The sequence below is a fragment of the Crotalus tigris genome, unplaced genomic scaffold, assembly GCF_016545835.1.
Source record: "Crotalus tigris isolate CLP2741 ecotype Arizona unplaced genomic scaffold, ASM1654583v1 scf7180000019189.1338056, whole genome shotgun sequence".
Lineage (NCBI taxonomy): Eukaryota > Metazoa > Chordata > Lepidosauria > Squamata > Viperidae > Crotalus > Crotalus tigris.
The window spans coordinates 264733-275130 of record NW_024097425.1 but is presented as its reverse complement, the minus strand read 5'-3'; the positions used below and the strand labels follow the sequence as shown (position 1 = coordinate 275130).

Here is a 10398-nt window from a genome sequence, read left to right as displayed (position 1 = left end):
TTCATCATTAAAAGGCAGCTACATTCATTGTAATTTTTTTCTGTATTTTTACATGATTTTTGTTTTTGTTTTTTAAATACTTTTGTGGCTGTAAGCTCGTTGACTAGGCGATTCTGGGAGTTGAAGTTCACACATCTTGCCAAGCTTGAGGAACACTGGTCAGCATTTTAATGCTTTAATCCTGGGATTTTGTAATGATCTCTCAGTTTTAATATTTATCCAGTAGGAACCTGCTTAGCTTCCAAGCCCAGACAAGGTCAGCCAGGAGCTACACGCTTACACACATGCGCGCCTTCTTTAACTAGTCGGCCTTCTTCAGCCCCAGAACCCGTGTTCGGCCAGCGGAGTGTCTTCCGAGCCGCGACCACTAGGGGGCTCTGCGCCGAAAAAGCAGCGATCCCCCCCCTCCCTCTCCGCTCTCTCGCCTCCTCTCGCTTCCTTTGTTCCGAAGCTTCCATCCCCGACTACATCCGGTCTCTGCAGCTGGTTGGCCACCATATTGGGGTTGCTCGCCGCCCGTCAGGCCTCGGCGCCACTTCTCCTTGCGGCCGCCCGAGGAGGCGACTGCCCGGGGCCGGATCCCGCTCCGATTGGCCAGGCTTCGATCCCTGATTAGGCGAAGGAGATCGCGAGCGAGGGTTGGTCTTCTATGGGGTCCCAGAGGCGCTCCCCCCTCCGCAGAAGCCACAGGGCACGGGGTGGGTGGCTGGGTGGGGAGGTCAAGGCGCGGGGCGGGAGTCGAGGCGGGTCGGTGGAGTTAGAGGGGACTTGGGCTCGGAGGCCCGGAGGGACTGGAGGCGGCAGCGCAGCCAGAAGAGATGAGATGCCCCCCCGCCCCTAGAGACCCCTGCCCGGCTGGCGATCCACAACGTGGGGAGAAGAGAAGGGTGGCTCTACCCACGGGGATCCGCTGGGGCGGGGGGGGGTCCCCCCCGGCGGGAGAAGAGGGAAGGCTCGGGCGGCCGGCTGCCTCTCCCCTGGGTGGACTGGCCACTTTTGTGCCGCAACCATCACTTCCGGCTTTTGGAGGCTCCTCGCCGTCTCTTCCTCCCCAGCGCGGGGAAGGTGGGCCGCCGGGGGCGGGCGATGAGTCATACTGACCGCGGCGGTCATCGCCGGCCTTGGCATCGGGTTTTCCCCCGCTGGTTGGTTCCACGAACGTAAATGTCAGCATTGCAAAAGCGACGCTAGGCTTGCTCCCCACGATACGCAGAGGAGCCATTTGGCATCTGGAAAGGCCGGCTTTCCGCAGCCGTCTCTGCCTTATTGATGGGTTGGACTACAGTTCCCAGATGGCGCAGGCAAGCACTGTTTGGGGCCTGGGTTAGCTGAGCTACCGATATGTGAGTCCCAGAAGGGAGCCAAGCTGGGCAAAGCCGCCATAAGCTGGTCTGGCGTAGAAACCTCTTGATCAAGGCAGAACTAGAGAAGGGAGTGGTAAGCTGCTGAGATCAAAGTCATGCAGAAAGTACAAAGAAAGGCAATACTATTGGCACTCATTTAGGAAGCAATAATAGAAGCATCTTGCACTAGTGAGCTAATCGATACATACCTTATTTTGCTTACATTATTGATTGAGGGGATTGAAGCTGACCCAAAGTTGCCTGCTGAGGAGTTTGTTGCAGCAATAATCACAGGAAAGGTGAAATGTTTAGACATTTAGAAAGGGAAAAAACATTTATCTTCCCAACAATATAGGTAGAAAAAGTGTCTTGAATAGTAACTTGAGTCCAAAAGTGTATATTGGATCCAAGTTCAGATTATCCTCAGCCTCCTTCCTACAATAGAAGTTTAGAAGTGGCTGTAATGGAAATGCAGAGAATAAAATTCTAGTAGAGATGTGCAAAAACGAGGAGTAGGTGCAGTCTGAATGAATATCATATAATTCTAAACAGCAATAAAAGAGTTGAGGAACAATAAGCAGTAAAACTAGATATTCACAGCAGGATTTCACATAGGAAATGAGAGGAGGCGTTCTGCATTATTGACTGATGAATGGTAATTATTGTATATTGCAAACGTAAGATGGTTTTGTGCCTAAATCCATGCAATGATGCTATAATTACCAGACACCTTTTGTCTAACTAGAATAGGCAAGCCAGCTTTATTTTTGCTCTTTTTTTGTTGTGCTAAATTGAGAGATTAAAAACTCCCTTCATTTTGCTCATGTGTTGGTAACTACATCCATATGTTTATTTAGTTTTGTTAGCAACATAAGGGAAATAGGTTACCATTGCCTTTTTCCAGGATTTTTTTTTTCTATTTCTCAATATAGTATCCTGTCCTGTATTTTCTCCCATCCAAGTCTAGGAAGGTCTGACTCTCATTAATCTTTTGAGAAATCCAAAGAAGAGCTTGGTGCTGCCATCTGCTTAGGAGAATTACAGGAATTGGTCGTTGTCGACATATTTTTATTACTTTGTTGTAGGGCCTCTCAGAATAACAGAGTTGGAAGGGACTTTGGAGGTCTTCTAGTCCAACCCCTTGCTCAAGCAGAAAACCCTATACCATTTCAGATAAATAGTTGTCCACTCTTTTCTTAAAAACCTCCAGTGTGGCACCCCACAACTTCCAAAGGCAAGACATTCCACTTGTTCTAACAGATCTAACTGTTGGAAAATTTCTTATTTCTGGGTTGGTTCTCTCCTTGATTAGTTTCCATCTGCTGCTTCTTGTTCAGCCTTCAGATGCTTTGGAGAGTAAGTTGAGCCCCTCTTCTTTTGACAGCCCCTTAGATATTGGAACACTGCTATCATGTCCTTCTTCTCATTAAAGTAGACATACCCAATTCCTACAACTATTCTTCATTTGTTTAGCCTCCAGTCCTTTCAATGTTTCCCTTGAAGTATATTGAACATATCTTACATTTTGTTTTGTAATTGTTCTATCATTCTACCGATCATATTCATGTTAAGTAAGTTTTGGGTGCTTACAAGGGTTTAGTAATCAACATTTTCACATGTGTTGCTAGCCATAGAAAGAGCCCAGGGTTTTGTAAGTGCCAGTTGGGACACCAGTTCAGCGGTCGTTGGTGTTTAGTTTGTGGGTATAGCATTAACAGACAGCCACTCTGCTGACAATCATGACACAGTGTCGGTTGCAACCCAGTCATGTCCTATGCTCATGGGGCGTATCCCCAAGTGAGCTGTGTGGTTTTTGAGGCATCATTCCATAGTACGGTGTTGTCTGCTTTTGCAGTTGAATCAAAGGGTGTGAGTTCCTCTTCATGTTGAAGCTTGATTAATTTTTCTGCTAGGCTTCACGGCTGCCTTAGTGGCTAGGGCATTGGGGGTTAACTGACTTTCTTTTTTGCAGGGTGAGGCCTTAGCAAGTGAGATCATGGAGGAAAATGGTGAAGATGTGGCTTCCCTGGGTAAGGATCTCTTCTCTATCATTGCATTATTATTTTCATATTGAATACTAAGATCTGTTTAAAAATTGTTACAACCCTGGTTGTGAAACCCCTCACTGTGACCAGATTACCCCTTCCTTTAGAAAAAAAGTTGTAAGAACTAGACACTGATGCAGTGAGTGTAGCTGAGTGTAGCATTTGCTGTGCTGTGACTGGGTTTTCTTTTTATGGGTTCTTTGGTCTCTTTACATTAAGGAGCGTATTCTCATTTCATTCTGTAATGTAGCCAAAAAACTGGGAACTGGAAAATACGTCTGGGAGGAAAAAACAAATTCTGTGACAATTGTATTTTGAATAAGTTATGAAATATTTAATTGCAAACTGAATGTGAGCCAGCAGTAAGATGTGGCTGCAAAATTAGCAAAGATAGGCTGCTTCAATAGGAGTATACAGGAATTTGGGACGGAAGATCCAGCAGGGGCTGAGAATATGAAGTCTGGTGTTGCTTCCTTTTCCATCTGACTTAATTGTGTTAGGTATAAGTCGATCTGGAGAAATATTTTAGTAGGCTTTCAAGATTCTGCTACTTTATTAGCAGTGAAGATGTTACAAGAGAACTAAGATGTTCTTGTTTCCTGAATAAGCCAGCTCAAAGGGTTAGACCAGGGGTAGGCAACCTTGGCTCTTTTATGACTCGTGGACTTCAACTCCCAGAATTCCTGAACCAGCGTGGCTCAGCTTTGAGACCTCTCCCATTCCCCTCAGCATGGCTGGCTCAGGAATTCTGGGAGTTGAAGTCCACGAGTCATAAAAGAGCCAAGGTTGCCTACCCCTGGGTTAGACAGAAGTAAAAATTCCACTTTTGTATTGGGTCGGTTGGATCCATGTTAAATATTATGTACGCTTCTGGGCAATCCAGTATAAGAACAATGAAGCATTTGGATAATCTCAACACATGAAAAATGTCTTAGGGCTGGGGGGGGGGGGGAGAAAAGATTCCTCAAAGAAGAAAAAGCCACATGAACAGATTGTTGTGCAATCTGTTTAGCGTTCTTAAAGATCCCATCGGCCTCTGCATCTGCACAAAATTAATACAGTTCCAGAATTATAGTTTTTGGATAACCTGTAAGGGCCCATGGGATGTATTAGACCAGATTTACACTAATCTAGGCACTTTTCAAAGGTCTGTTTTTTGTTCTACTAAGATTGCTGCCTTCATCTGGAAAAGTAACCCTGATCTGGGAAATGATTGTTTTGTTGAGAATTTTGCACAGAGCTATAATTAAGAGCAACAACACCCCCCCCCCAAGATGTCATACCCTTAAAATTTTCAGATAGTTGGGCAATTGCTTGCCGTTATATATTGATCCCTGTGGTTCATGGTGTGCCAACATTCAGATAACATTGCCGTCCCTTCTAGTTGTAGTAGAGGTGATGCTTGCTTGACATTGAGAGCAAGGCAGGTTGCTTGTGTATGTGTTTTCAAGGAACTATGTTCATCCGGAGGTTGCATAATTAGTGATTACACTGAACTTCCCATCATTTACGGTTCTGAGGTAATATTCTGATGGTTCTGAGGTAATAGTCTATTTCCAGCACCCTCGCTTGGGCCTGGGTTTTGAGTGCACAGTTTCTTGCCCCAAATTTATCACTTCTGTCGATTTCTGGTTCTGATCCCATTCTTTGATTATGCAGGTATGAGCTTTCCATCTTGGTTTGCCTTGGCCATTAGTTGGCTGGAGTAGAGCCTGAGAATATTGTTTCAAGGACAGCAAAGATGGTCTTTGCTGTGGAATTCTGAGTCTTTTCTGTTGTGTCTAGGACTCTGAGTTATCTTTTGTAAACTAAACACAGTCTGAATTTAGAAATCTGGGTGGCATGGGAAACTGAACTGAATCATTTTTTTTTTTATAGACTTACTGTATTGGGAAAAATTGAAAGAAGCACCATAGAATGCTGTTACCTGGATTCAGTTTGTCAAAACCTGGCCAACTTGTTGAAGTAGTTTCAAGAGTGAAAGTGTTTGCACAAAGCTATTACCCTGCTTAAATATAAAATCTGATGGGAATGCTTAAGCTTTAGGCTGTCCTAAAGGGGAGTCTCAACAGTGTGAAAGAAATAAAACAGCCTGTTTTCAAGATGAAAAGGCCAGGAAGATTCCTCTTGGTTTGATCTCTGCTCCTTGGCTACTATGGTACCCATCTTCCACATCCCTGCCAGATTTTTGCAGTGCCTGCAAGCAGTTAATTCTTCCAATGCAGAAATGAGTATCCTTTTGGATTCATAGTAGTCACCTTTTGGGGAGCCCACGGCTATAGGAGTTGGGCTGCTGATGCAAAACAGGTAGAGTGTAGCATGCAGATGAGAAGGGCAAAGAATTTCCATTTTTCTAGGTTTTGGACTATTCATTGAATTTTAGATTGTACACTATTGTTTCTGTATTTCTTGCCTCAAAGTAATGGGAATGTCCAAAACAATTTTTGGCTCTTGCAGGTAGTTATGATGTGGTGGGGGTGTAGATAGGGGGGAGAGAGAGACAGGTAAAACTGGCTCGAAGATCATTTGAGGCTCCAGGGCCTCAGTTTCCCCACCCTGGCTCTGATGCAGCATTTTGTTTCATTTCATTTGCCTCAGTAAGCTCAAATTATATTGCATTCTTTCCTTCCCTCCCGGGCCTGAAGTTGAATATTTTCCCAGCAAAGAAAATAATAAAACAGAGGTATTTGAGGGAAGAAAAAAGGATTATGTCCTTATTGCTTATTTTAAAAGTAACTCATGAAGGGATAAGTCTTTATCAGTAGGTAAGTGAAAAACAGCTCCTCTGGCATCCATTTCAGAGAGAGTAGCAATTAGAGAATCACACCGAGAAGGATGCTTTTTTAAGGCAGGTCTTGTGGTGATGATGATCATGGCTTTTTCATTTTGATCCCTCTTATTCTTTTCAACCCCTTGGCTTTCTTACCCCTGAGTGCCAATTGGGAACAAAGATGTACCTCCCGTTGTTTTTTTTTCCTTTCTGGGCAAGTGAGATTTATCACAGTGTTTTGGCTAAAGTTCCAGCTAGAAGCTTTTTAGTTTTGCTCCAAGTGGGGAAGTTGTAGATCTTATATTCTTGAGGAGCTATTGGCTGTAGAGAGGGACATGTCTTTTTTATTAGCTAATATTTTCCTGTAGTATGTTTTCAGCTTTATTTAAGCCCTGATCCTTTTTTGTGCAGTCTTGACAAAGGGCTAAACACAGTGATAGTAGCAACTAAGGAGGAGGACAGAGGAAAATGGGTTTACAGGTAGTTTTTGAATTACAATCACAATTAGGACTAGAATTTTGGTCGCTAAGCAATGTGGTCATTAAGCGAGTCATCATGGGACTCGACCCAATTTTACCACCATTTTTATCCTGGCCATTGAGTAAATCATTGCAGCTCTTAAGCAGATCAAGTAGTCAGTAAGTGAACCATGGAGCCATTAAGCAAATTCACCTTCCTCAATTGACCTCGCTCATCTGAAACCTGCTGGAGGACTGTGGGATGCTGTCCACCATGGTAAATGGGAGCCAATTGCCAAGTGCCCAAATTGCAATCATATAACTGAAGGGATGATGTGACAATTGTAACTTTGAATACAGATCGTAAGTCACTTTTTTCCAAGGCTGTCAAACTGTTGTGAAAACAAATGAGCAAGTCAAGGACTACTTGTAGAAAGATTGTCTGTAGAGAAGGCAGATAGGCCCATAGAAGTTTTTTAATTAAAAAAAAGAAGAAAACTAGGATATTTATGTCAATTGTTTATGGCACATAAATGATTGACAAGGGAAATGAAACCTACAGTTGCCCTATCTGAATTTGGGGGCTAGCATGCAAAGTAGTTTCAATCTAGGTTCAGAATCTGTTTTTCTTTTTCTTTTTTTTAAAGCCAAGTTTCCAGTTCTCATGGTTAATGGATACAGAAATTTAGCTTTATTTTTCCATGAATGCACTCCTCTTGCAGTAAAGGCATCTAGAAGTGACTGCCTCTAATTTTGTCTGTTTTTCTTTTCTCCTTGAGCGGCCTATATTTCAACAGATGGCAGCTACACAGGTGAGTAATTGTTGTTTTGCATGCCAATCCATGAAACTAAATCAGCCATGTCTATCAATCTGTTCTGAAACCTTATGATTGGAATATGTTATGCAACAGTGACAAATATTTTCTTAAAAGTATATTTTTGGTCAGGGGCTAGGCTAGTGAAGGTTAAGGAGGGATGGAACCTTAAAACTGCTTCACAAACATTACGCTAGACACGTGCATTGCACTATTGTCGCCTCTTGCGTGTGTGCTTTTTTTCACATGCAGACCCCTGAGTCATTTTCTTGAAGTCGCACGTGCTTTCTTTGCAGGCAACTTGTGAGAACAAAGATGTGAGATGCGTGTCTCTCGTAACATTTGTGTAAGATGCAGTGTGTCAGTGGGGGGGGGATTTGCCAGCAAAACCATAGAGTGCATTGGGCAGAGTGTCCCATCTGTCTCTGTCCGCACTCTATTGTTAGGAGCTTCTTTGGTGCACCCTCCCCACTAGCACTCCTTTTACTGCGCCCAAATCAATTGAAAACATTTCCTGCTACCATTGTAAAATTCCCTGCTGCCAATAAGCACCGTGTCATCTCTGGAGCACACCATGTTGTCTGATACCCTTCCAGAGACCGTGCCCATGCCGAATCACGGCACACTGACGGCTTCCTCGCAGGGCTCTTCCTCTGCCACTAAATCAAGGCGCCAGCCTGTTTGGACTGACGAGGAGACCCGGGCCTTCATCCAGGTGTGGGGTGATGACGCGGTGCAGAGTGCCCTGGCATCAAACTATCGCACAGTTGCACAGTTCCAGTGGATAGCGGATGAAATGCGAGCCCGGGGTTACAACAGGGATTGGGAGCAATGCCGCGAACGTGCAAAAGTCCTTCGACGGGGATTCAAAGAGATAGTGGATGGGAACAGCAACGCTGGCCACGGACGCCGCGTGTGGCCTTATTTCGAAGAACTTAATCGATTTCTTTGCATCAAGCAAAATCTGGTCGTTCCACGGCTTTCAGGGAGCAACCCGAGGCCTCCTGTGGACCGTCGGCGTCGCGAGCACAGAGAAGCGCAAGATGCCTCCTATGAGCCATCCTCAGTAGGCAAGAACGACAAAGGGACTTTTGAAGAGCCAGACGGGGACTGTCTGTTGTTGCCTGAGCCAGCAGCATCTCAGCAGAGCGAAGGCAACATGGAAAACCAAGTGGCATCTCCAGCAGCAAATTCTGATATTTCCATGGATGGTAGTGTTGGTCCTGGCACTCCCACCGATCCTTTGCCATCCAATGACTCAGTTACTGGTGAGTTTTGCTTGGATTTGCCGTGTGTCTTTAAACGGGTTTTGTATAATGTGTTGTTTCACCCCTCTGGATTTCTAAGCACCTTCTTTTCAGTTAGTTTGGATACAAAGGCCAGGTGACTTAATGTCGTATTTGAAATATTTGAAATATCGTCAGCTGTCAGAATTCCTAAGAGAGACTTGAATAGAACTGCCTCATTCAGGGCAGCAGGGTGTGCATTCTCTGCCTAACTCTTCCTCCTACAGATAACAGAATATGATTGCACTAAGCAAATGTTGATATACAGCGGCATAATTTCAATAATACTTCTGAGTTCCAGTTTTTCGCTCTTCCTTTCACATAAACAGGGCAACCTTGGTATAAAACCTGGATTTCTTAGGACAAGGGATATCTTTTTCTAAGCATACCCGCTGACACTGATGTTTGCCTCCACAGTGCGCCATCTTTTTTAAAAAAAATAAATACTCTTTTTGATCTTTGTTCCTGCAGCGCCAAATCTGCGCCCTCGGCCCTTGACCGCTGCAGAGAGGATGCGGAATCTTCGTTGCCGGCAAAGAAAGAGAAGGGGGGATACTTTGAAAGAGCTGATGGAAGTCACCTCCCAGGCTACCAGTGAACTTGTCCGGACATTGTCTGACCTCACCCATAAAGAAGTGGCTTCTTTTGAACGTGCTTACAAGGAGGATCTCGCAGCCCGGAAGGACGAGATGGAGCAGAGCGCTGAGGACATTGGAAGGCTTGTAAGCGCTTTGGAATCAAGCGATCAAACTCTGAAGGAGCAGCTAAGCAGCCAGACCAGTGTACTGCAGGGCATCTTGGAGGTTATGAAAGACATTCGGGGTAGAACGTCATACAGCCCTCCGTATCAATCACAGTATTACGATTTCCCGGGCCCTAGCATGATTCACACAAGTGGTACTTCCTCAAATGGCCAAGAGATGCCATGTCCCTCCCCTTCCAGCCTTCCATTTCCTTCCCAGCAATCTGCCACCAGCAATGGAGATGTCTCTCCCAGGAAGCGGATGAAATGAAGCCATCAGGCAGAACAGCACTGCTGATTTAGCGTCCTGGTGGAAACCAATTCTCCAGTTCTTTGTTCCTGTTAGGACACATATATTGCTTTCCTTACTGCCTTTCTTCTTGCATAGTTAGAACATGTTCTCATCCCCTTACGTGTGTCTCCCCACAACGTTAAGATTGTGGAAACAGCCGCCAGCAAATGTACATCTAGATTTATTATTACTGGGTTTTTTTTAGCGTACCTATGTTAGTTTTCCTTCCATCCTGTTTCCAAGGGAATGCAGTGTTTGATGTACAAGTAATAATTTTTTTAAAACAAAATTACACACTTAAAACACATTACCAGGTACCTGTAAGAAGGTAATCTTTAAAAAGTAATAAAACTGCACTGTTGTTCCAAGTTGTTCAACATGTGTTTAATGATAAAGAGTTTTCTGGCTTTTTAAGGTTGCTGGGCCGGATCAAATTGGTGTGCCGAATTCAGCTTTCTGTCTTTCAAAAACGGCTGCCCAATTTCCACAGAAAGCTTCATACGAAAGTGATGGCGAACCTTTTGAGCTCAATGTATCAAAAATTAAGAAAATGCCTAACTCTGCTGGTGGTTTACACACAAACACGAAAAATTCTTTACATAACCTTTTTTTTTTTTAAAAGGACAGTCCAATCATATATTATGTAC

At 44.3% G+C, this 10398-nt stretch overlaps 1 protein-coding gene across 4 annotated transcripts; it reads left to right on the top strand.

Moving 5' to 3' along the window:
- The first annotated feature begins 461 nt into the window (after positions 1 to 461).
- On the top strand, positions 462 to 10146 carry LOC120315952. 4 transcript variants are annotated; one of them, XM_039361026.1, is made up of 6 exons: positions 462 to 638; positions 3316 to 3373; positions 5267 to 5546; positions 7396 to 7428; positions 8028 to 8699; positions 9189 to 10146. In XM_039361026.1, exons 5-6 carry the CDS (start codon positions 8039 to 8041, stop codon positions 9728 to 9730), a joined length of 1203 nt encoding a protein of 400 aa, XP_039216960.1. In that variant the 5' UTR covers positions 462 to 638; positions 3316 to 3373; positions 5267 to 5546; positions 7396 to 7428; positions 8028 to 8038; the 3' UTR covers positions 9731 to 10146. The 4 variants fall into 4 exon arrangements, with proteins under 4 accessions (XP_039216960.1, XP_039216959.1, XP_039216958.1 ...); XM_039361025.1 differs by having other exon boundaries at positions 5267 to 5695; XM_039361024.1 differs by lacking the exons at positions 462 to 638; positions 5267 to 5546 and adding an exon at positions 869 to 1301.
- Positions 10147 to 10398: the final 252 nt, after the last annotated feature.

What these genes read in the sequence shown, in the direction of transcription:
- LOC120315952 (XM_039361024.1), top strand. An exon ending in TGAAGATGTGGCTTCCCTGG is followed by an intron (nt 3,374 to 7,395) that starts GTAAGGATCTCT and finishes TTTCTCCTTGAG; the next exon opens with CGGCCTATATTTCAACAGAT. An exon ending in ATCCAATGACTCAGTTACTG is followed by an intron (nt 8,700 to 9,188) that starts GTGAGTTTTGCT and finishes TTGTTCCTGCAG; the next exon opens with CGCCAAATCTGCGCCCTCGG.